We start from the raw sequence: 26,256 nt of genomic DNA on the forward strand, positions 1-26,256 counted from the left end.
CACCATGGACTCAGATCCTGCAGTGCCAGACGTGTCCCACTGCTTAAGCCTGTACATGTCCGGGCCCGTCTGAAGTTTGCTAGAGAGCATTTGGATGATCCAGAGGAGTTTTGGGAGAATGTCCTATGGTCTGATGAAACCAAACTGGAACTGTTTGGTAGAAACACAACTTGTCGTGTTTGGAGGAAAAAGAATACTGAGTTGCATCCATCAAACACCATACCTACTGTAAAGCATGGTGGTGGAAACATCATGCTTTGGGGCTGTTTCACTGCAAAGGGGCCAGGACGACTGATCCGGGTACATGAAAGAATGAATGGGGCCATGTATCGTGAGATTTTGAGTGCAAACCTCCTTCCATCAGCAAGGGCATTGAAGATGAAACGTGGCTGGGTCTTTCAACATGACAATGATCCAAAGCACACCGCCAGGGCAACGAAGGAGTGGCTTCGTAAGAAGTATTTCAAGGTCCAGGAGTGGCCTAGCCAGTCTCCGGATCTCAACCCTATAGAAAACCTTTGGAGGGAGTTGAAAGTCCGTGTTGCCGAGCGAAAAGCCAAAAACATCACTGCTCTAGAGGAGATCTGCATGGAGGAATGGGCCAACATACCAACAACAGTGTGTGGCAACCTTGTGAAGACTTACAGAAAACGTTTGACCTCTGTCATTGCCAACAAAGGATATATCACAAAGTATTGAGATGAAATTTTGTTTCTGACCAAATACTTATTTTCCACCATAATATGCAAATAAAATGAAAAAAAAACAGACAATGTGATTTTCTGGATTTTTTTTTCTCAGTTTGTCTCCCATAGTTGAGGTCTACCTATGATGTAAATTACAGACGCCTCTCATCTTTTTAAGTGGTGGAACTTGCACTATTGCTGACTGACTAAATACTTTTTTTCCCCACTGTAATTATTTACTAATGATGGTTCTAGTGCCATATTTATGTACTAGTGATAGCTCTGGTTTTCCATTTTATGTACTGATGATGATTTTGGTTTTATATTGATGATGGTTCTGGTTATGAATCAGTCACCAGAACATTCATTACTACATAAATACATTATAAGAACCACTATCCATACATGAATACATCACCAGAGCCACCATCAATGCGGAAATACGGCACCAGAACTACTGTACCATGATGGAAGTAAAATCATCATATGTATCCCTATATCTATAATAGGGTCTGTTTAATTTCTATTATATCTTCCAAATGCTGGACATCTTAACTGAAACCAAACAGCCCCCATTATTGTTATACCAGTTTCTATGACCATCATCGGGTATGAGATTTAAAAATATAGGCTGTCAGGGATGAATAAAGCCATTTGTATTCTGTTAATGGTCCTTAAACAATGAATGATTCTATGCCTATCTTTAAAAAAAATACTCCCTGTTGAGCCACTTCTCTAAAGTACATCACATCTCTCTTTTGACTTTTGCTGGTATTTTTGAATGAAAAAGGTAGCAATTCTATTGAAAGTTGTCTTAACAGCTTGTTACTTAACCCATCAGAAGGAAAGGAGAGGGGCATTAGGGGACCTGTCACTTTAGTCTCTGACCCATTCCTTTACTTGGGGGCTGAAAGTTCATCTTACGGGGGGGGCACCATCGGCTTCATCTGCCTACAGCACCAAAATACCTTGTTCCGCCCTTGGATCCACCTAGTAAAATTCTCACTCTCAGAGATCTGTAAACATTTGTTATATTACACTGAGGATCCAGATACAAATGAAGAACAACTTCTTCCTTAGGCCTGTTTCACACTTCAGTAGTTTGCCGTCAGTTGAAACCCACCAAAGTGTGAAAAAACGGATCCATTTCTTGCATGAAATTTAAAGGAGCAGAGGTTCGGGAAAAGGAGAGAGAGATATGTGGAGCAGCATATGGGGACAACATATGGGGGCATGATATATGGAGCATCTTATGGGGGCAGCATATGGGTGCATAATATGGAGCAGCATATGGGAGCATAATCTATGGAGCATCTTATGGGGGAAGCATATGGGGCATAATCTATGGAGCATCTTATGAGGGCAGCATATGGGGGCATAATCTATGGAGCATCTTATAGGGCAGCATATTCTATGGAGCATCTTATGGGGCAGCATATGGGGCATAATCTATGGAGCATCCTATGGGGCCATAACCTTTATGGAGCAGCATATGGGGCATATTATTCTAGGGAGCATCTTATTGGGCCATTATTATCCTTTGTGCAGCATTATATGGGGTGTATTTTGTATGGAGCATCTTATGGAGCCCATCATGAACTGTATGGAGCATTATATGGGGCTCCTGATTCATATGGCTATTCAAAAACACTTAACCTACTGATGTCTCAATTAATTTTACTTTTATTGGTATCCATTTTTATTTTTGAAATTTAAAAGTAGCTGCTGCCTTTTTCCACCCTAGGCTTATACTCGAGTCAATAAGTTTTCCCAGTTTTTTGTGGCAAAATTAGCGGGGTCGGCTTATACTCGGGTCGGCTTATACTGGAGTATATACAGTATATAATAATTGTCAAAATGCAAGTTGTGCCCGTTATCTAAAAGGGGAAGGACCAGGTCCCACACAATTTTCCCAGCTATATTTTACTGAGAAGGGGCATTCGGGTGGAAAAATCTGGGAGTCTTTCCCCTCATACATCCAGAATTTGTGTATGTAGCCAGAGTTGCTTTCACACAACTTATATATTTTCAGTCCGAATCGGGACCTTTTATTCGGCCAGTACTGCTTGAAATGCAGCCTGCTCTTGAAAAAGACCAAGGACTAGACCACACAGGAATTTTTTTTTTCTGGGATAAATGTCTGGGACAATTTATTGTTAAAATAATTTATTAGGGGCCTGACTTTGTAAAGTCGGTCATAGCTGGGGTCATTGGAAGGGGGGCAATTTGAGTGTTCTGCAAAATGTAGAAATCGCAGAATGCTCTCAAATCGCCATCGGGCCATTACCTCTATGAACATAGGGGTGTCGTACAGGACATCAGTTGACCACTATGATCTGAGAGTGGGCGAGGACGACATCAGCAAAAACTGCCCGGCCATTTGTCTAGCGCTGTCTGTATCCGAACAGATCATAGCGTAAGCCTCATCTGCCGAATACAAATGCGCAGCCATCTCAATCTTTCTCTCATATCTATATATATAATTGTCTTATGTCTGTCTGTAACCGAAATCCTGCATCGCTGATTGGTCGCAGCAGTTAGGCCGTGACCAATCAGCAACAGTCGCTCAGTCGTCGCGGCAACACGGCCGCATCGCTTATTGTACAAGCACATTACAGTCGTTAAAGGCATCACTGCTGCGTCGCTCATTACACAGGCACAGTCCTGTACATATACAATACATTAGGTAAGAGCAGAAAAGTGACTGCAGCTCTGGGTGTAACGTGAGTACAATACATTAGGTAAGATCTGAACAGTGACTGCAGCTCTGGCTGTAACAGGAGTATAATACATTAGGTAAGAGCAGAATGGTGACTGCAGCTCTGGGTGTAACTGGAGTACAATACATTAGGTAACAGCAGAACAGTGACAGCAGCTCCAGGTGTAACAGGAGTACAATACATTAGGTAAGAGCAGAAAAGTGACTGCAGCTCTGGGTGTAACAGGAGTATAATAATAGAATAGGGCCACCATCTAGTGTATCGCATCGGGTATTTTAGAGTCTCTGTTAAAATAAAAAATAGTTATGTACTCACCTTCCGACTGCCCCCGGACTCTGTCCCTCCTCTCACCACGCGCCCGGCATCTTCCGGTTCCAGTAATGCTTAGCGAGAAGGGCTGAAGATGACGTCACTCTTGCGAGAGCGCGACGTCAGCGGTGTTTCGCGCAAAGCATTACTGGAACCGGAAGATGCCGGGAGCGTGGAGAGGAGAGAAAGAGTCCGGGGGCCGTCGGAAGGTGAGTATATGACTATTTTTTTATTTTAAATGAGACTCTAGAATACCCGATGCAATAGAATCGGGCCACCATCTAGTGTATATGTGTGTGTATGTATGTATATGTGTATATATAATATATATACAGTGGGGAAAAAAAGTATTTAGTCAGTCAGCAATAGTGCAAGTTCCACCACTTAAAAAGATGAGAGGCGTCTGTAATTTACATCATAGGTAGACCTCAACTATGGGAGACAAACTGAGAAAAAAAAATCCAGAAAATCACATTGTCTGTTTTTTTATCATTTTATTTGCATATTATGGTGGAAAATAAGTATTTGGTCAGAAACAAAATTTCATCTCAATACTTTGTGATATATATCCTTTGTTGGCAATGACAGAGGTCAAACGTTTTCTGTAAGTCTTCACAAGGTTGCCACACACTGTTGTTGGTATGTTGGCCCATTCCTCCATGCAGATCTCCTCTAGAGCAGTGATGTTTTTGGCTTTTCGCTTGGCAACACGGACTTTCAACTCCCTCCAAATGTTTTCTATAGGGTTGAGATCTGGAGACTGGCTAGGCCACTCCAGGACCTTGAAATGCTTCTTACGAAGCCACTCCTTCATTGCCCTGGCGGTGTGCTTTGGATCATTGTCATGTTGAAAGACCCAGCCTCGTTTCATCTTCAATGCCCTTGCTGATGGAAGGAGGTTTGCACTCAAAATCTCACGATACATGGCCCCATTCATTCTTTCATGTACCCGGATCAGTCGTCCTGGCCCCTTTGCAGAGAAACAGCCCCAAAGCATGATGTTTCCACCACCATGCTTTACAGTAGGTATGGTGTTTGATGGATGCAACTCAGTATTCTTTTTCCTCCAAACACGACAAGTTGTGTTTCTACCAAACAGTTCCAGTTTGGTTTCATCAGACCATAGGACATTCTCCCAAAACTCCTCTGGATCATCCAAATGCTCTCTAGCAAACTTCAGACGGGCCCGGACATGTACAGGCTTAAGCAGTGGGACACATCTGGCACTGCAGGATCTGAGTCCATGGTGGCGTAGTGTGTTACTTATGGTAGGCCCTGTTACATTGGTCCCAGCTCTCTGCAGTTCATTCACTAGGTCCCCCAGCGTGGTTCTGGGATTTTTGCTCACCGTTCTTGTGATCATTCTGACCCCACGGGGTGGGATTTTGCGTGGAGCACCAGATCGAGGGAGATTATCAGTGGTCTTGTATGTCTTCCATTTTCTAATTATTGCTCCCACAGTTGATTTCTTCACTCCAAGCTGGTTGGCTATTGCAGATTCAGTCTTCCCAGCCTGGTGCAGGGCTACAATTTTGTTTCTGGTGTCCTTTGACAGCTCTTTGGTCTTCACCATAGTGGAGTTTGGAGTCAGACTGTTTGAGGGTGTGCACACGTGTCTTTTTATACTGATAACAAGTTTAAACAGGTGCCATTACTACAGGTAATGAGTGGAGGAAAGAGGAGACTCTTAAGGAAGAAGTTACAGGTCTGTGAGAGCCAGAAATCTTGATTGCTTGTTTCTGACCAAATACTTATTTTCCACCATAATATGCAAATAAAATGAAAAAAAAACAGACAATGTGATTTTCTGGATTTTTTTTTCTCAGTTTGTCTCCCATAGTTGAGATCTACCTATGATGTAAATTACAGACGCCTCTCATCTTTTTAAGTGGTGGAACTTGCACTATTGCTGACTGACTAAATACTTTTTTTCCCCACTGTATATATATATGAGGACGGACAGGGAGACTGGGGTGACACTGGGAGTGGGATAAAAATTGATTCTAGATTTCACACAAGTTTCTGACAGCAGCAGCTCAGGCACTGTCTCCGTCGAGCTTCTCCTCTGATCGGGCAGAAAGTGCTGATATTTCAGCATCTCCTGCACGGTCATGCTGTGATTGGTCAGTCAGATTGACTGCCCGATTACAGCGATCTGGGTGCGGGGACCGACAGCATGACTCCCTGCACGTTTTCCCATGCCTCTGAGCTGTCTATGACAGCTGTCGGCACTGCACTATCACTGTGCGTTTGCAAGTTTCAGTGACACTTTACATACATGACGGACATAGTCCGACCTGGTGCGGAAACTGACACCCGGCCATGATGGACTGTGTCCGTCATTAGACGTTAAGGGGTTAAATGCTGCTCACAGACTGACAGCTGCATTTAACATTTAACAGCAGACAAAGCTCCGCTCCTCTCGATTGTTTCAGGCAGATGATGGCTGAATCACACAAGTAATAATCTTCCACAGCGGGTCCACATCGGACATTCCCTTTCTGAATCCTGCTCATATAGGTACTATTCACATGGTCAGGTTTTAAATACATCAGGTTAGGGAGTGCTCTGATGGGTATACCTTGACGTTTGGTAAAGCGGCTTAGCATACATTTTTTGCAAAAAACGTATCAACTAAATACCCTGCATTATTATCATGTTTTTACTAGCACTTGCTGTTTACTGATATATATATTTTTTTACAACAGAGTATTTTTGTACATTTGTTGTACTGTGCTTCATTGATTGTAATAAGTTTATCAACAGCCATCGTTTTGTAGAACAAAAATCCCAACTAGAAAGAATTAATATATTCATTTTTATTGGTATTTATATCTAACTCAGAAAAATTAGAAAAAAAAAAAGCAATTTATGACTATTGAAGTTCAAATGTCCAACACTTGTAGAGATTCTCCAGGTCTAGGAAACTGCATCTGATCATGTTCTCAGCGCAGGTCGGTGCAGGTATTCAGCTTTTTCTTCCAAGATGTGTCATGCCTGTGTAGAAGCGATAAGTCGCCTTTCTCATTAACCTGAAAACAATTGAAAGATGTTTTTAAAAAGCTTGACAAAATATACTGGTTATCAAAAGAAACAAACTCAGAGAAGGCAACTTCACCATCATATCTCTGGTCATCAGCTGAAGTTGAAATAGATGTGAAATATTGCATTATATATTGTCTATAAAGAAGGCCAATATGGAAATTGAAAATAGGAAGTTGCCAATAATAGTGTAATGTTAGAAAAATGCGACATGAACCATACGGCTATGGTGAGAGCACTCACAATAGATCTATACGGCGTGCAATGTCTGAGGGACTCATCTCGCCCGTCAGTGTGTTGGCGATTCTTCCGCAGCAGTAGGCTGATAACTTTCATCATTTCTTTCCTTTCTCAACCAGAATTTAAAAAAATTGTGCAGCAAGAAAAAATAATAATTAGAACAAATAAATACAGTAATAAAAACTATATTGCATTTCTTCTATTACGCCTTGCTTACACTATCATGTCCTCGCTGTTGCACTTCTTGAAAACAAGAATGATTGTTACTTACGATGATTTATTATTGACATGAAGAAGATATATAAATGGAGGAAAACTACAGAAATATTTACCTGGGAAACACACGTTAGAAGCTTTGTGTCCATCAGAAGAGGTGGATTCTGAATGTTCGCTGTTCGCTGCTTGTGATGAGGACGTAAACTGATTGTCTCCCTACACGGTGAAAAAAAGGCAAAATATAGAGAAGTATTTAAACTTTAAATGATAAAACTCAATAAAAGACTAAATTAGAGACTCAAGATTCTCAATATTTTAAAAATCACTTTTATTATTGATTGCTGACAATAATGGAAGTTTCGTTCTTACCTCCATCACAGGTGGATGAGATGACAATATTTAGATAAATCTCACTGTTCAAATAATGAACCTGAAAATATAAAGAAAATAATTACATCCAACAAAGCTTAAACTCATAGAAGGTTTTCCAGAGCATTGTAGATAATTGTTGGGAATTGTCAATCATTCCATAGCCAGCAAGTTATGGGAAATGTAACCAGGGTTTATCTGGTGACCTATGAGGACCGATTCTGGATCTTTGCTGCTAATTGCTGGTGATGAACACAGATATCCATTGTCTCGCTACTCAGGGGAAAATATATAAAAGTGTCTCGGCTTTACATTTTAAAGAAACCAAATTAGAGGCTAAATATTCTGAAGAATAGTTACATGTTTAGCTGATGGGTAGTTGACGCATTCGTCCTCCGCACCGGCGGCATTTACGTTTATTGTCAGGTATTTGTCTAAATCGCCCAATTCTGCAAAGATAAGAGGGATATTGGTTACTGGGCTGGAATGAACGTTCATTAATACCATGGATTATATTAAAAAGAACAAATTGAAATCAATATATTATGAACTGGCCCAGCACAGAAAATATAACATGTAGTATCCTGAACCCTACAGCCCCCAGACGTCAGTCCGCTCTGATAGTAGTAAAGTATGAAAGCATTCTACCAACAGAACCGCACGGACGTCTCTCCGCAGTGATTGTGTGTCCGAGGAGATGAGTCATAAATCCACTTACTCTTTACCACACAGGTCGCATTTGTACTTGTATTTGTTGTTGATGGTATAGTTGTGATATCGTGTCACTTTTGGCAGCTCGGGATGGATAAGATTTACCCTTCTTGTGAAAACCTGCCATAACGGGCCATGGTGGTCTTTGCGTTTACCGGTGATTATCCAACAGGCGGCGTGGCACATCTCGTGCGCAAGGGTGGATCGTACTCGCACTAAAACAAGAGATTATACAGTTATGAGAAAATCTGAGTACACCCTGATTGAACAATTTGGTTTTACAGAGCAGGACAAAATACAAACTACATCCTGAGATGAACAGCACGTGACAAGTCAACCGTGCCATTATTTATTTACCGAATACTACTTCAAAATGCAGAAACAGGGAGTGAAAAATAAGTACACCCCATGAATCAATAGCTTTTAGAATCATCTTTAGCAGCAATAACTTGAAGTTGCATCAATGGTGTACTTAATCACACGCCGTTTTTGCCTTTTGGCCTACTTTTTCTAAAATAAAGAATAATGCAATATTTTTTTTTCAAGTTGTTTTCTGAGATTGTATTTCCCTACTTTTATGACTTTTTATAGAGCTGATACTTTTTTTAATTTTCTCCTGATATGTCAAATATTAGAATTCAAAGAGGGTGTACTTAGTTTTTCTTATGACAGTAATAAATAATAATAATAAATTTTATTTTTATAGCGCCGACATATTCCGCAGCACTTTACATTTCAGAGGGGACTTGTACAGACAATAGACATTACAGCATAACAATAATCACATACAGTAGATTATAACAAATACCAAGAGGAATGAGGGCCCTGCTCGCAAGCTTACAGTCTATGAGGAAAGAGGTAGACACGAAAGGTGGGTGGTAACAGTTGCCCTGATTGTATGGACCAGCCACAATGTTAGGTGTGTGACAGTACGGACACAGAGGGCTAATGGATGCATAAAGCATGTGGGAGAATGATGCGGGGAACCTGGTTATGGTAAAACTTTTGGCTCTGCCACACAGGGATAGATTAGGTTAATGTGTTGAGGCGGTAGGCCAGTCTGAATAAATGCGTTTTCAGGACACGCTTAAAATTGTGGGGATTGGGGACTAATCGTATTGACCTGGGAAGTGCATTCCAAAGAATTGGCGCGGCACGTGTAAAGTCTTGGAGACGGGAGTGGGAGGTTCTGACTATTGAGGATGCTAACCTCAGGTCATCAGCAGAACGGAGGGCGCGGGTAGGGTGGTATACTGAAACAAGGGAGGAGATGTAGGGTGGTGCTGAGCCATGGAGGGCTTTGTGAGTGAGGGTAATAAGTTTATACTGAATTCTGGAGTGGATGGGTAGCCAGTGTAATGACTGGCACAAGGTAGAGGCATCGGTGTAACGATTGGTGAGGAATATGATCCTGGCTGCAGCATTCAAGACAGATTGGAGAGGGGAGAGTTTGGTAAGAGGGAGACCGATTAGAAGAGAGTTACAATAGTCGAGACGAGAATGAATAAGAGAAACAGTAAGAGTTTTTGCAGAGTCAAAGGTAAGAAAAGGTCGAATTCTAGAAATGTTTTTGAGGTGCAGATGACAAGAGCGAGCCAGTGATCGAATGTGGGGGGCAAAGGAAAGCTCGGAATCAAGTATGACCCCAAGACAGCGGGCCTGTTGCTGGGGAGTAATAGTGGAACCACACACAGAAATGGCAATGTCGGGTATAGGTACATTAGTAGAGGGAGGAAACACCAGGAGTTCAGTCTTTGACAGGTTCAGTTTCAGATATAGTGAGGACATGATATTAGACACAGCGTTTAGACAATCGCCGGTGTTTTCTAGAAAGGCTGGCGTGATGTCAGGAGAAGAAGCGTATAATTGGGTGTCATCAGCATAGAGATGGTACTGGAAACCAAATCTACTGATTGTTTGACCAATGGGGCAGTGTACAAGGAGAAGAGGAGGGGGCCTAGAACCGATCCTTGGGGGACCCCAACAGTAAGGGGAAGATGAGAGGAGGAGGAACTGGCAAAAGATACAGTAAAGGAGCGGTCGGAGAGATAGGAGGAGAACCAGGAGAGAACGGTATCCTTGAGGCCAATGGAACGGAGCATAGTGAGGAGGAGCTGATGATCCACAGTGTCGAATGCTGCAGAGAGATCCAAGAGAATTAGCATGGAGTAGTGACCATTTGATTTAGCTGTTAGCAGATCATTAGAGACTTTAGTGAGGGCAGTTTCAGTGGAGTGTAAAGAGCGGAAACCGGATTGGAGAGGGTCGAGAAGAGAGTTTTCTGAGAGATAGCGGATAAGACGGGAGTGGACCAGGCGTTCCAGGAGTTTAGAGATGAAGGGAAGATTAGAGACAGGTCTATAGTTAGCGGCACAGTTTTGGTCGAGGGATGGTTTTTTAAGTAGTGGATGTATGATGGCATGCTTAAATGAGGAGGGAAAAATACCAGAAGAGAGAGAGAGGTTAAATATTTTAGTTAGGTGAGGGGTGACAGCAGGGGAAAGGGACTGGAGGAGCTGTGACGGAAATGGGTCACTGGTGCAAGTAGTTGGGCGAGAAGATGCAAGGAGCCTGCTTACTTCTTCTTCTGTGACTGGTTCAAAATCAGAGAGTGAGCTAGATGCAGTGGGGGAGGGAGGACAGTGCGTGGTATGAGGTGATTGGGAGATAATTTCCTGTCGGATCTGGTCAATTTTTTCTTTGAAGTAATTGGCCAGATCGTCAGCTCGGAGCTCCGTGGTTGGGGCCTGTACTCTTGGATTGAGTAGAGAATGAAAAGTGTCAAAGAGACGTTTCGGGTTATTGGACAGTGAGGTGATGAGGGTGTTGAAATAGGTTTGTTTGGAGAGGTGAAGGGCAGTGTTGTATGTTCTAAGCATAAACTTAAAATGGATGAAATCTTCGGGTAGATTGGATTTTCTCCACAGACGTTCGGCGCACCTGGAGCACCGCTGCAGGAAACGTGTTTGCACCGTGTGCCAGGGTTGTCGCCGTCTGCGTTGTGGTGTTCTATTTATAGGGGCTGCAAATTCATCCAGGGCAGTTTGAAGTGTTTCATTGTAATGCTTCAATGCAGAATCAGGACATGAGAGGGAGGAGATAGGGGCCAATGAAGACTGCAAGTTCTTCATAAGTTTCTGGGTGTTAATGCCCTGTATGTTTCTATAAGTCTGGACAGTGGGGGTGACCTGAGCAGCCTGGCAGTTCTTGATAGAGAATGAAAGAAGATTGTGGTCAGAGAGCGGGAGAGGGGAGTTTGCAAAGTCATCCACTGCACAAAGCCGAGAGAAGACCAAGTCGAGGGAGTTTCCGTCTTCATGCGTTGGAGAATTAGTAAGCTGCGAAAGGCCAAATGAGGAGGTTAGAGATAAAAGGTGAGTAGCAGATGGTGAGAGGGGAAGAGCAATGGGGATGTTGAAATCTCCTATGATGAGGGTAGGGATGTCACAGGAGAGAAAATGTGGAAGCCAAGTGGCAAAATGATCCAGGAACTGATGGGAGGGGCCGGGAGGACGATACACCACCGCCACTCGCATGGAGAAGGGGGTGTAGAGTCTGACGGCATGGACCTCAAAAGAAGGGAAGACAAGTGAGGGTACTTGAGGGATAACCTGAAAGGTACATTTTGGTGATAGGAGCAGACCAACGCCTCCACCTGCTCTATTGTCTGATCTTGGGGTATGAGAGAAGTGAAGCCCCCCGTATGAAAGAGCAGCAGCAGCGGTAGTGTCTGACTGCTGGATCCAGGTTTCAGTAAGAGCCAGAAGGTTAAGAGAATTAGAAAGGAAAAAGTCATGAATGAAGGAGAGTTTGTTACACACTGAGCGAGAATTCCAAAGTGCACAATTAAGAGAGACAGATGGCAGGCAGGGAATATTAATAAGATTAGAGGGGTTTCTGAGTGTAGCAGTCGGGAGGTTTGACTTTCTATAACATGGGGGACCAGGGTTGGGAGCAATGTCTCCTGCGACTAGGAGAAGGAGGATAGAAAGAGTGAGCAGATGGTTAAGTGATTTGTGAGAGCGTCTCTGATGTTGAATGGTGGGACTGACTGGATCTGTGCAGTTTAACAACATGAAAAGAGCATGAGTGCTACACATAGGAGAGGAAAGAAGCGAGGGGCCAATGTGGATGGAGTGTAGAGTTAATGCCAGGGCGGTGGATGTGTGTGAATGCAGCGGCCAGGATTAAAATTACACAAATGCATATGGTATATATTTGTTGTACTCCAAATGTATAGGGAGTAGATGTATATAAATGTCTTACCTGTCTAACTGCCATGTTATAACTGCCAGTACTTTGATAAAGTGTGCATAAATGCCCCCTGCATAAATGCTATCCCCAAGCTATGTCTGAATATATAGGAGGATAAGACTTAGAACTTTTTTTTTTTTTTTTTGGTTCTCTCTCTTCTCGTTAATCAATCACACTAAATTGAGACACCAGGACCCAATAAAATGTTGTGGTCAAATAAACACATGTCCAGCACTACATGGATCATAAAGCACTTTGAAAAGTTTCTTGACCTCACAACATAAGGGGACAAGCAGAGTAAGTTGAAAAAAACTATATACCATATATAAGCTTGCAGAGTTGAAAACACAGAGATAGCATTCAGGATTAACTGCTTGCTGACATTGAATGGAGACACAGGAGTGGATTCAGAGCAGAGGTTGGAAAAGCTGGTTACCATATATAAGCTTGCAGAGTTGAAAACACAGAGATAGCATTCAGGATTAACTGCTTGCTGACATTGAATGGAGACACAGGAGTGGATTCAGAGCAGACAGTATGTACAATGAGTTTATAAGATGTATTACATAACAAGTAGCAGTTTATTTGCCCTGTACACAGGTTGTCTTTTGAAGCTGTAGGATGGATGTGATGTGAAACCTACCGGCAGAATCGCAGACTGTTTCAGAAAGCTCAATACGTGAGAGTCGGCGGTTGTTCTGCAGCTTATTCCAGCATCGGCCGGATGCTGTTCCCATCTTCTTGCTCCACATAATGTCCATTTTCAAAGGGAGCTAAAATAAAGAAATCAAATTCCGTTACATCTGTAAACTCTTTGACCCCAACCTTGTAAAGTCCCTAACTCTCATGTGTGATTTACAGCACTGGTCTACTTGTATGAGGCACGGGGTCTACCGAGAAGTCCAAGATGTGAGAACAAAAATAAAAATAAACTTATTCTAAAATGTCCAAATATCAACTTAATATTTTTAATGTATAAATGTAAAAATCCTTTGAACTTCAAGCCAAAAGTTAATCTTTTTTGTCTCTGCAGTGGTGGATCATCTAAGGTTTCCTCTCATCGCACAGATAAGAAGACGGTGACGGCATTTACCAAACTAAGTAAGATTTACCTGAGATACTCAATAACTATATTACAGAAACATGACAAAGGGGTTAGGAATCTGCCTTTCAGAAAGTTAGAGCCATTTTTCTTGGAATTTATTGTTTAAAGGGGGAGATAATAGAGAAGTCATGTATCACCCAGAAACCCATGATAAGATGTGATACCTTATTATCGAAGACTGTCCGGTTGTACCAGTTGTACAGTCGCTCCACCAGCTCCTCCTTATTTTCCTGGAAGTGGGTAACATAGATGGAAGTAGGAGAAATGACATCTTCCAGGAAACAGCCGGGGACGTTACATCGTGGTGTCCTGGCAAAGATAAGGAATCATATATAAATCCACAGGAAACATCTTGCCTAGTTCATCTAATATATAAAGCTCAATGTGGGTGTGTATGTCCGGGATTGGCATCCGCACCGTCGCAGCTACAGCCACAAAATTTGGCTCAGTCACATGTCTGGACCCCGAGAGTGTCCTAGGCTATGTTGTGAGGCAAAATTGTAACCCCGCGCGTTCCAATTTACCAAACAATTTTGTCCTTATCTACGTTTCACACATCCGTTTTTTGTGTCCGCCAAACGGATCCGTTTCCGTTTTTTGCCACTAACGGATGCTAACGGATCCGTTTGGATCCTTTTTTTGACGGATCCGCAGTAGCCGCTAATGCAAGTCTATGGGAAAAAAAAACGGATCCGCCAAAAACATGGCGGATCTGTTTTTTAACGGAAAACGACGGATTTGGACGGATTTTAAAAAACGGAAGTGTGATCCAGGCAGGAAAAAGTGTGTGTATCAAGCCCCGCCCCTCATTATGATGTCATAATGGTTGCCATGGCGACACTGATATCATCATGGGTTGCAAGCCCCGCCATGGCGAAAATGCTGTCACAATGGTTGCCATGGTGACGAAGAGGTCTTAATAGGTTGCAATGGTGATGGTTATGTCATAACGGTTGCCATGGTGATGATGATGTCATAATGGGTATATTTGCGCGGGACTATGGGATGGAGGATGTGTGATGGTATATGGGCACGGGACTATGAGATGAAGGATGTGTGATGTGTATATGGGCACTGGACTATGGGATGGAGGATATGTGTGATGGGTATATGGGCACGGGACTATGGGATGGAGAATATGTATGATGGGTATATAGGCATGGGACTATGGGATGGAGAATATGTATAATAATAATAATAATAATAATAATCTTTATTTACAGTGGGGAAAAAAAGTATTTAGTCAGTCAGCAATAGTGCAAGTTCCACCACTTAAAAAGATGAGAGGCGTCTGTAATTTACATCATAGGTAGACCTCAACTATGGGAGACAAACTGAGAAAAAAAATCCAGAAAATCACATTGTCTGTTTTTTTTTTTCATTTTATTTGCATATTATGGTGGAAAATAAGTATTTGGTCAGAAACAAAATTTCATCTCAATACTTTGTGATATATCCTTTGTTGGCAATGACAGAGGTCAAACGTTTTCTGTAAGTCTTCACAAGGTTGCCACACACTGTTGTTGGTATGTTGGCCCATTCCTCCATGCAGATCTCCTCTAGAGCAGTGATGTTTTTGGCTTTTCGCTTGGCAACACGGACTTTCAACTCCCTCCAAAGGTTTTCTATAGGGTTGAGATCTGGAGACTGGCTAGGCCACTCCAGGACCTTGAAATGCTTCTTACGAAGCCACTCCTTCGTTGCCCTGGCGGTGTGCTTTGGATCATTGTCATGTTGAAAGACCCAGCCATGTTTCATCTTCAATGCCCTTGCTGATGGAAGGAGGTTTGCACTCAAAATCTCACGATACATGGCCCCATTCATTCTTTCATGTACCCGGATCAGTCGTCCTGGCCCCTTTGCAGAGAAACAGCCCCAACGCATGATGTTTCCACCACCATGCTTTACAGTAGGTATGGTGTTTGATGGATGCAACTCAGTATTCTTTTTCCTCCAAACACGACAAGTTGTGTTTCTACCAAACAGTTCCAGTTTGGTTTCATCAGACCATAGGACATTCTCCCAAAACTCCTCTGGATCATCCAAATGCTCTCTAGCAAACTTCAGACGGGCCCGGACATGTACAGGCTTAAGCAGTGGGTCACGTCTGGCACTGCAGGATCTGAGTCCATGGTGGCGTAGTGTGTTACTTATGGTAGGCCTTCTTACATTGGTCCCAGCTCTCTGCAGTTCATTCACTAGGTCCCCCCACGTGGTTCTGGGATTTTTGTTCACCGTTCTTGTGATCATTCTGACCCCACGGGGTGGGATTTTGCGTGGAGCACCAGATCGAGGGAGATTATCAGTGGTCTTGTATGTCTTCCATTTTCTAATTATTGCTCCCACAGTTGATTTCTTCACTCCAAGCTGGTTGGCTATTGCAGATTCAGTCTTCCCAGCCTGGTGCAGGGCTACAATTTTGTTTCTGGTGTCCTTTGACAGCTCTTTGGTCTTCACCATAGTGGAGTTTGGAGTCAGACTGTTTGAGGGTGTGCACAGGTGTCTTTTTATACTGATAACAAGTTTAAACAGGTGCCATTACTACAGGTAATGAGTGGAGGAAAGAGGAGACTCTTAAAGAAGAAGTTACAGGTCTGTGAGAGCCAGAAATCTTGATTGCTTGTTTCTGACCAAATACTTATTTTCCACCATAATATGCAAATAAAATGAAAAAAAAAACAGACAATGTGATTTTCTGGATTTTTTTTTCTCAGTTTGTCTCCCATAGTTGAGGTCTACCTATGATGTAAATTACAGACGCCTCTCATCTTTTTAAGTGGTGGAACTTGCACTATTGCTGACTGACTAAATACTTTTTTTCCCCACTGTATATAGCGCCAACATATTCCGCAGCGCTTTACAGTTGAACAGTTTCAAACACAACAGTCATAAGTAACAACGTTAACAATACAATAATTAAAGCGAAATAAGACGACCCTGCTCGTGGGAGCTTACAATCTACAATGAGGTGGGGGAGATACAAAGCACAGGTTTGTATTTACAATGATGTATTTACAATGATGGTCCAGCCATCTTCAGGGGGTGGGGGTTAGATGGAGATAGTGAATGGGCTACACACACACACAAACATAACATGACTTTGATTACTGAATGTGATAGGCCGCTCTGAACAAATGTGTTTTCAGCGAGCGCCTAAAACTATGCAAATTGTGGATGGTCCTAATATCTTGGGGTAGAGCATTCCAGAGAATTGGCGCAGCACGGGAGAAGTCTTGGAGTCGGGAGTGGGAGGTGCGGATTAGGGCAGAGGTTAGTCGAAAGTCATTTGCAGAGCGCAGCAGTCGGTTAGGCCGATAGACAGAAATGAGGGAGGAGATGTAAGGGGGTGCCGCACTGTGGAGAGCTTTGTGGGTGAGAACAAGTACTTTGAATTGTACCCTGTAATGAATTGGCAGCCAGTGTAACGACTGGCGAAGAGCGGACGCGTCTGAGTAACGATTAGCCAGATGGACAACCCTGGCTGCTGCATTAAGGATAGACTGGAGAGGGGAGAGTCGAGTGAGAGGGAGGCCAATTAATAGAGCATTACAGTAGTCCAGGCGGGAGTGGATCAGGGCGACCGTGAGAGTTTTTGTTGTTTCCATGGTGAGAAAAGGGCGGATTCTAGAGATGTTCTTTAGGTGTAAGCGGCACGAGAGGGCAAGAGATTGTATATGGGAGGTGAAGGAGAGATCGGAGTCAAACATAACACCCAGACAGCGCGCCTGCTGTCGGGGTGTTATTATGGTGCCACCCACAGAGAGGGAAATGTCAGATTTAGGGAGGTTGGTAGATGGTGGGAGCAGAAGAATTTCAGTTTTGGAGAGGTTGAGTTTCAGATAGAGAGCAGACATGATGTTGGAGACTGCAGACAGACAGTCAGTGGCGTTCTGTAGTACAGCGGAGGTAAGGTCAGGGGATGATGTGTACAGTTGTGTGTCATCAGCATAAAGATGGTACTGAAAGCCAAATCTGCTGATGGTCTGTCCAATTGGGGCCGTGTAGAGAGAGAAGAGAAGGGGGCCAAGGACTGAGCCCTGAGGTACCCCAACAGCGAGAGGAAGAGGAGATGAAGTGGAGCCAGAAAACAGAACACTGAAGGAGCGGTCGGAAAGATAGGAGGAGAACCAGGAAAGAGCAGTGTCCTTAATGCCTAGTGACTGAAGCCTAGAGAGTAGGAGAGGATGGTCAACAGTGTCGAAAGCTGCAGAAAGGTCGAGAAGAATGAGCAGAGAGTGGTCACCATTACGTTTTGCTGTCAGAAGGTCATTGGTCACTTTGATGAGTGCAGTTTCTGTCGAATGTAGGGGGCGGAAACCGGACTGTGAAGGGTCTAGGAGGGAGTGAGTGGAGAGGTAACGGGTAAGGCGGGAGTATATCAGGCGCTCCAAGAGTTTAGAGATGAAGGGGAGATTGGAGACTGGTCTGTAGTTGTTTGTGCAGGATGGGTCGAGGGTGGGTTTCTTTAGTAATGGAGTAATGATAGAGTGTTTGAAGGAGGAGGGGAAGATGCCAGAGGAGAGGGAGAGATTAAAGATTGTAGTTAGGTGAGTTGTGACGACTGGAGAGAGAGACTGGAGGAGATGTGAGGGAATGGGGTCGGTTGTGCATGTAGTCGGACGAGAAGAGGAGAGGAGCCTGGAGACTTCTTCTTCTGTGATGGGATCGAATGTGGAGAGTGAGCCAGGGGAAATGCAGGGAGGGATGGGAGTCACTGAATTTGGTGATTGGGAGCGGATTTCCTGACGGATATTGTCTATTGTCTCTATAAAGTGGGAGGCAAGGTCATCAGCGCAAATGTCTGTGATAGGGGCTTGTGCTTTTGGCCTGAGGAGGGAGTGAAAGGTGTCAAAAAGTTTCTTGGGGTTGTTGGATAGTGAGGAAATCAGGGTGGTGAAGTAGGTCTGTTTGGCGAGGTGAAGGGCAGAGTTATATGTCCTTAACATAAATTTGAAGTGTATGAAGTCTTCTGGTGTGCGTGTTTTCCTCAATAAGCGTTCAGCACACCTAGAGCATCGCTGGAGAAATGGGTATGTATGATGGGTATATGAGCACTCGAATATGGAATGGTGGATATGTATGATGGGTATATGGGCACGGGACTATGTGATGGAGGATAATTATAATTTGTTATAACTAACCACAGTTAGTTACTATGCCCGGGCAGCGCCGGGCTCTTCAGCTAGTGGCTTTATATAGAGGTAGATGTATCTGGCCTAACTTACCTCTCCTGTGTAGCGGAGCTCTCCTCGCTATCAGATGGTAAATTATCTGTACAGAAATAAGGAAGAGTGAAAATACTTTTTATAAGGCTCAAATCAGACATGTTAGTATGCAGGCCCGTACTAGAGAGGGGTCTATAGATAGAGAGTGTAGAGAACTAATAAGACTATGAATATGGGATCCGACCAGAGCAGAACACATAGCTGACCAGACCACCAGAAATCCACAGGATCATCCTTTGGGATCAGGATCTGAAATTATAATGGGGTTCAGCAACAACAGGGCCCATAAACTTTCTCAGACGTCTATCCACCTGTTGTTCAGGTAATCTATCCTTATTAATATTGTATGTGACATGCAGGCAGCAGAGCTGTGTGTATATATGTGGGACATGCAGGCAGCAGAGCTGTGTATATATGTGGGACATGCAGGCAGCAGAGCAGTGTGTATATATGTGGGACATGCAGGCAGCAGAGCTGTGTGTATACAGTATGTGAGACATGCAGGCAGAAGAGCAGTGTGTATATATGTGAGACATGCAGGCAGCAGAGCAGTGTGTATATATGTGGGACATGCAGGCAGCAGAGCTGTGTATATATGTGGGACATGCAGGCAGCAGAGCTGTGTGTATATATGTGGGACATGCAGGCAGCAGAGCTGTGTATATATGTGGGACATGTAGGCAGCAGAGCTGTGTGTGTATATGTGTAGGACATGCAGGCAGCAGAGCTGTGTGTGTATATGTGGGACATGCAGGCAGCACAGCTGTGTGTATATATGTGGTAGATGCAGGCAGCACAGCTGTGTGTATATATGTAGGACATGTGTTAGGCGACGGATTCCTGCCTCTGCACAGGAGGCATCTCAAGCCTTGCCTTCTCCCATTCAGTCCCAGCCGCAGAGGAGCCTGCTCAGCAAAGACGTCGTTCCCAGCGTCTTGCTCAGGCTAGTGTGGTCAGGTTGGTTGCTACGCCACCTCTGGGTCAGCTTTGGCAATCCGCAGTAGCCAGCAGCGAGCAGCTCCAGAGGCTAAAGTCCTTTTTGCAGCCTTCTGAGCATGCCTGTGGGACGACCTCTCATTGGAGGTCGGAGGTCACACGCTCAGGTCCTCAAGCAGCTCTGATTGGGCCATCAGCAAGGTCCCGGAAGGCTGCGCCTATAAAAGGATCGCACGGCCGTGCGCTAGCATAGTCTGTAATTTGTAGTAGTGTGTGTGATGATGGATGCTTGTGAACCGCTGACTGACTCATTATGAAACCCCTTCCCTCTGATACGCATGTTAGTAGGGTTCAGAGTCAGCGCCGAGTAGTGGCACTGCCTAGCGCCGCAGTGCTCCCAGCTCCTATCACATGTTGGCGCCAGTGTGCGCCACGCTACATTAGGCACTACGATACCGCACGTTCAGCAACTACAGTCAGAGCGGCGCCTTGCGCCATTAATGCGCTTTTCCGGACCAAAGCTTAGACTGGTTAGTGGTGTCCGCCAGAGCTGCGCTGTACGTACTTCGTACGGTATTCATCTATCAGCTGCACCCTGTGACTTGTCAGGGCACAGCGTTCAGTAAGGGTCTCTCCCTGGCATCGCAGTTGCGGCACCGAACGCTAGTGGGTCTTGAGGGACCCTAACCCCGTGTCCTTGGGGCAGGGTCCTGTTATCAAGACTCTAGCTTTCACTCTGCGGTATCGCGGCCCTGTGAAGCAACAGGGCCCGCCTCCTATTCACCGGGTGAAGTTAACCCGAGTCTGTTTGCTATGCCAACAGTTTCTGTCCGCCATTACCGAGTAGCAGTCTACCATCTCTGCACGGTGGACCCCGGGCTGCGAATGCACCTCATTACCATATTTTATTATTTGGTGCGTTCCGCCAGCCCTATCATTATACTAACGCCAGGGTCTGGCTAGTAATGGCGGACGAACAGCGACTACTGCAGTACATCCGGCAGCTGGAGGGCAGGTTGGCGGCTCTCGAGCGTTCAGCTGCGGATGTTACTACGGTCGCTGTTCAGGCAGCCACTGAGGCTGTCTCCCGTGTGATCACTGCCATCCCTGCCCTGACTTTGTCCTGCCTCCCACTGCCCGAGAAGTTCTCGGGTGATAGTGCTTTGTGTAGGGGTTTCGTGAGCCAGTGCTCTATACAGCTAGAGCTGCTGGCGGCACTATTCCCCTCAGAGCAGTCTAAGGTGGGATTTGTGGTTTCCCTCTTGTCAGGCAGGGCTTTAGAGTGGGCCACACCATTGTGGGAGCGCGGTGATCAGGTGGTGCAGAGCGCTTCTCATTTCTTGGCCTCTCTGAAGCAGGTCTTCTTGGGACCGCGAGCCACCCATGACATCACACTCCAGCTGCTGGCACTGTCACAGGGCTCATTCTTGGTCAGCCATTATGCCATCCGGTTCCGGACCCTGGTCTGAGCTGGAGTGGCCAGACAAGGTCCTCATCCCAGTGTTCTGGAGAGGCCTGACTGACCACATGAAGGACGCCCTGTCCACCATGGAGATTCCCACTACACTGGAGGAGCTTATTACCGTCTCTACCCGTATTGACCTTTGCTTCGTCGAGCGAAGGTTGGAGCGGGCCCAGTGTAGGCAGAGGTTTAGGTTGGCACCTAGTTTTTCTAAACCTCAGGAGTCTTCTGATAGGGCATCCGAGCCCCAGGAGGCCAAGGAGGGTTCTCGCTTGGGAACCAGGTCTCCGTCCGCTCGAGCACCCGTGGTCTGCTATGTGTGTCACAGTCTGGTCACCTTGCCAACCGATGTCCACAGCGGTCAGGAAAACGCCCCCGTCCAGTGGTCATTGGGGGAGGCTTACTGGATTCAGCGGCGTTTTCCTCCAAGTTGTCCTTTGAGGGGACGCTTGAGTTTGGTTCATCCACTCTGGCGGTGGAGGTATGCGTGGACTCCGGAGCGGAGGGCAATTTTATGTCTTCTGCCTTTGCTCAATGGCACGCAATACCTCTGTTTATGCTGTCCAAAACAATCACTGTCAGAGTGGTGAACGGCGCGACCCTCCCCTCACAGATTACACACCGGACCGCCCCTTTGGTACTCTCTGTGTCTCCATCCCATCAGGAGACGATATCCCTTCTCGTCATGCCCGAGGGCATCGATCAGATCCTTTTAGGGGTTCCCTGGCTACACTACCACTCCCCTCATATAGAGTGGTCCTCAGGGAGAATTCTGAGATGGAGTAAAACGTGAGGGTAGATGTCTGAGGGAGTGCGTCCAGGTTGCCTCCACTGAGGTCCCCGCAGATCTTTCCTCTCTCCCCAAACACTATCGACAGTACGCAGACGTGTTCTCCAAAAAGGCAGCAGAAACCCTTCCACCGCATCGCCCCTATGACTGTCCTATTGACCTCTTGCCTGGCGCTGAGCCTCCCGGGGTCGAGTCTACCCCTTGTTTCTCCCGGAGACAGAGGCCATGGCTCAATGCATCAGGGAGAATCTGGCAAGGGGATTCATTAGGAAGCCAGTGTCACCAGCGGGGGCGGGATTCTTCGTCCAGAAGAAGAATGGAGAACTACGTACCTGCATCGATTACAGGGGTCTTAACGCCATCACCGTTAAGAACATGTATCCTCTGCCCCTGATATCAGAACTGTTTGATAGGCTACGGGGAGCGACAGTCTTTACTAAACTTGATCTGCGGTGGGCTTATAACCTGATTCGCATCCGTGAGGGAGACGAATGGAAGATGGCATTTAATACCAGGGATGGGCACTATGAATACCTGGTGATGCCCTTCGGGCTCTGTAATGCCCCGGCCGTCTTCTAAGACTTTGTGAACGATATCTTCCGGGATATGCGTACCACCTCGGTAGTAGTCTGTCTGGATGATATTCTCATCTACTCTCCAGATATCGACTCCCACCGGAGAGATGTTTGCAAAGTTTTTGACCTCCTGCGGGCAAACTCCCTCTATGCCAAGTTGTAGAAGTTTGTGTTTGAGCAGGAGTCCTTGCCTTTCCCGGGCTATATCATCTCCGCCCAGGGATTGGCCATGGATCCTGCCAAGCTACAGGTGGTGATGGATTGGCAAGAACCCCACTCCCTTAAAGGGAACCTGTCACCCCCCCAGGGCGTTTTTCAGTTAAAGAGCCACCTTCAGCAGCACTAAGGCTACATTCTGTGAAGGTGGCTCTTCTTTTTCTGACCCCCAGTAATGCCAAAATATTGACTTTTATAATTAGCTCCTCATACCTGTAATGTGTCCCACACGTATGTTGTGTCCCCTCTATCAGCCACCTACCATCCGTCAATCATGCCTGTCCGGTGCCTCGGCGCTGCCCACGATCTGTCCATCATGATGCCCCATGCGTCGCTGCCTCCTCTTGATTTGAATCCCGGCCCCTGCGCAGTAACAAGTGTTCTCGGGCATGCGCAGTGCGATCTGCCCGATAACCGACATCAGGCTATTGCGCCTGCGTGTTGCGGAGGCCCCAGCCCCGCAGTGTAAATACATAACACACTGTGGGGCGGGATCTGGGGCCTCCACAATGCGCAGGTGCAATAGCCTGATGTCGGTTCTCGGGCAGCGCGCACTGCACATGCCTGAGAACACTTGTTACAGTGCAGGCGCCGGGATTCAAATCAAGAGGAGGCAGCGACACACGGGGCATCATGATGGGCATATCGTGGGCAGCGCCGAGGCCTCGGACAGGCATGATTGACGGATGGTAGGCAGCTTATACAGGGAGACACAACATTCCTGTGGGACACATTACAGGTATGAGGAGCTAATTATAAAAGTCAATATTTTGGCATTACTGGGGTTCAGAAAAAAAAGAGCCACCTTCACAGAATGCAGCCATAGTGCTGCTGAACGTGGCTCTTTAACTGAAAATCACCCTGGGGGGGTGACAGGTTCCCTTTAAAGCGGTGCAGCGCTTTATGGGGTTCATAAATTACTATCGTCAATTTATCCCCCACTTCTCGACTTTGGTAGCCCCCTTGGTGGCCCTCACCAAGAAGGGTACAAATCCCAAGTTGTGGTCAGAACCTGTCTCCAAGGCCTTCTCCTCCATTAAGTCCCATTTCGCCCCGATGTAGATAAACCCTTCATTCTGGAGGTGGATGCCTCTTCCGTTGGTGCTGGAGCGGTCCTGTTCCAGAAGGACTCGCAGGGTCGGAAGCACCCATGATTCTTTTTCTCCAAGACCTTCACACCGGCGGAGAGGAATTATTCCATCGGGGTCAGGGAGTTGCTAGCGATGAAGTTGGCTATCTTAGAGTGGAGACACCTCTTGGAGGGGGCTCGCCTCCCTTTCCAGGTGTTCACTGACCACAAGAACTTGGTGTATTTGCAGACAGCCCAGCGGCTAAATTCTCGCCAGGCCAGTTGGTCCCTGTTCTTCTCCCGGTTCCACTTCACCCTCCATTTCCTCTCCAGTGAGAAGAACGTTCGGGCCGATGCTCTCTCCCGCTCCGTGGTGTCATCGGAGGAGGAGCCTCGGCTGATTGTCCCTTCTGAGAGCCTGAGGACTGTGGCTCCGGTCGCTCTTGAGTCTGTACCCCCCGGACAAGACATTTGTCCCGGCCCGTCTGCAACCGGAGGTCCTCTTTTGGGCTCACTCATCCAAGGTGGGTGGACATTTTGGGACAAAACGGACCTCTGAGCTTCTGGCGAGGACGTACTGCTGGCCGCATATGGCCCGTGACGTCAGGGACTATATTCGGGCATGTGTCTCCTGCGCCCAGAATACGTCCCCTCGGCAACGGCCCACTGGGCTACTTTACCCCCTGCCAGTAGCGGACAGGCCCTGGGAGATAGTCGGTATGGATTTTGTGGTGGGATTGCACAAGTCCAGGGGCAGCACGGTCATTTGGTGTCATGATCCATGCTGGATTATGACAGGTTTTTGTATAAGTAACCTTTTTTTTATCTTTGAGCTGTTTGCTCAGGCTTGGTTTTGCCCCCGGTGGCCATTAGGGTTATTACACAGTGGTGTCTTTTTTCTAGTTTTGCCCCTGGTGGCCGTTAGGGTCATTGCACTTGATGTTTTCTTTGCTTTGCCTTTTGCCCCCGGTGGTCACTGGGATTATTGCAGCTTTTGGCCCCTGATCATTTGACCCCATTCCCTTTTCCTATTTAGGGTCACATGGTCTATGAGCAGGTGTTGGTGATAGCGTCTTTTTGGGATTCCAACCACAGTGAAGGGAGCAGCTGGCTGAGGTGTGAAGCCACTGCAGAAACCTGGTGAAGTAAGCAGCTGGCTGGAAGGTTGGAGCCACTGCTGAAACTGGTGTGAACTCTGGCTGCCCGGTGTCCGCAGCAGACTGAGAAGGTGAAGGTGGCAGCTGGCTCTGAGGTGTCGAGCCACTGCGAAAAGTTAATCCGGTGATGCACTCTGCTGCAGCAGAGCAAGATAAGTGTTTTGGTGTTTCCCGTTTGTATTTTTCCCTGGTGTGTATTAGTACAGCGGTGGGGCCAGTGCCTGCACCACCCAGCTCCCTAGTAAGGAATAGGTGTAGCGTGTGCTAGGATGACAGGTATCCTGATTGGCGTCCGGTGCAGAACCGGCCTAGGGATCGTTAGGAGTGTGAGGGACACTGACTCAGGGGAGAGCAGGAGGTCTCCACGTTCCCCGTTCCCTATCTCAGGGACTACCGTTGTAACTTTTTCCCCTTCCCCCGTGTCTTGTTTTAGTTACCGGCCTGCGGGCCGTGTCACACAGGACAGTTTCACGTGCCGTGTCTTGTTATCTCAGTTACCGGCCTGCTGGTCGCGTCACACAGGACGGGTCCACGTGACATTATCACCAACCATAACATTTTTTTCTGCTGAGCCATGGACCCAATGCAGCCCTTTGCCCAAATGCTGCAGATCCTTTATGATGAGATTAGGGGGCTGCGCGGAGGGTTGGGGCGGCAGCTGCGGCTGTTGTTGGGCTCTGGGGGCTTTGTTCATGAACAGGCTCAGCCAGAACCCAAGGTACCCCTTCCTGACAGGTTTTCTGGAGGGAGAGATCAATTCTTGGTTTTTCAGCAAGCCTGCAAATTATATTTCAGGCTGCGTCCTCGTTCATCAGGGAGTGAAGAGCAACGGGTGGGAATCATTATGTCCCTTCTTAAGGGAGATCCCCAATCCTGGGCCTTCTCCCTGCCGGACGATTCACCATCATTAGAGTCTGTGGACGAGTTTTTTGTGGCTTTGGCGCTAGTGTATGGGGATCCTGATGGCGTCGCCCTGGCGGAATCCCGACTCCGTAGGTGTAAACAGGGAGCCCGGGTTGCTGAGGAGTACTGCTCAGAGTTTAGGAGGTGGACCACTAACACTCAGTGGAATGACCCTGCACTTAGGAGTCAATTTGTGCAGGGTCTGTCTCCAAAGTTGCAGGATACTCTGGTGCAGTACGCCGCCCCCATCTCACTGGAGGCCGCCATGTCC

General features: G+C 46.2%; 1 protein-coding gene across 2 annotated transcripts; it reads right to left on the bottom strand.

Moving 5' to 3' along the window:
• Window positions 1–6,519: 6,519 nt before the first annotated feature.
• LOC141056947 (germ cell nuclear acidic protein-like) lies at window positions 6,520–22,870 on the bottom strand. Of its 2 annotated transcripts, XM_073553423.1 has the most exons (9): window positions 18,878–22,870; window positions 13,817–13,961; window positions 13,191–13,320; window positions 8,301–8,508; window positions 7,943–8,031; window positions 7,583–7,643; window positions 7,330–7,429; window positions 7,001–7,103; window positions 6,520–6,747 (listed from the first exon to the last, which is right to left on the bottom strand). In XM_073553423.1, the coding sequence occupies exons 1-5, from the start codon at window positions 18,976–18,978 to the stop codon at window positions 7,947–7,949; spliced, it is 669 nt and encodes a 222-aa protein (XP_073409524.1). In that variant the 5' UTR covers window positions 18,979–22,870; the 3' UTR covers window positions 6,520–6,747; window positions 7,001–7,103; window positions 7,330–7,429; window positions 7,583–7,643; window positions 7,943–7,946. The 2 variants fall into 2 exon arrangements, with proteins under 2 accessions (XP_073409524.1, XP_073409525.1); XM_073553424.1 differs by lacking the exon at window positions 7,001–7,103.
• Window positions 22,871–26,256: the final 3,386 nt, after the last annotated feature.

The sequence above is a fragment of the Dendrobates tinctorius genome, unplaced genomic scaffold (genome assembly GCF_039654945.1).
Source record: "Dendrobates tinctorius isolate UK_male_01 unplaced genomic scaffold, ASM3965494v1 ptg000201l, whole genome shotgun sequence".
Taxonomy (NCBI): domain Eukaryota; kingdom Metazoa; phylum Chordata; class Amphibia; order Anura; family Dendrobatidae; genus Dendrobates; species Dendrobates tinctorius.

Bases quoted from the DNA above. Each gene is read 5' to 3' on its own strand.
- LOC141056947 (XM_073553424.1), bottom strand. From the start codon at position 18,978: ATGTCTGATTTGAGCCTTATAAAAAGTATTTTCACTCTTCCTTATTTC. The intron at 13,321-13,816 runs GTATCACATCTT...TCTTTATTTTAG, and splicing joins GGACAGTCTTCGATAATAAG to CTCCCTTTGAAAATGGACAT. The intron at 8,509-13,190 runs GTAGGTTTCACA...CTCTTGTTTTAG, and splicing joins AACAGTCTGCGATTCTGCCG to TGCGAGTACGATCCACCCTT.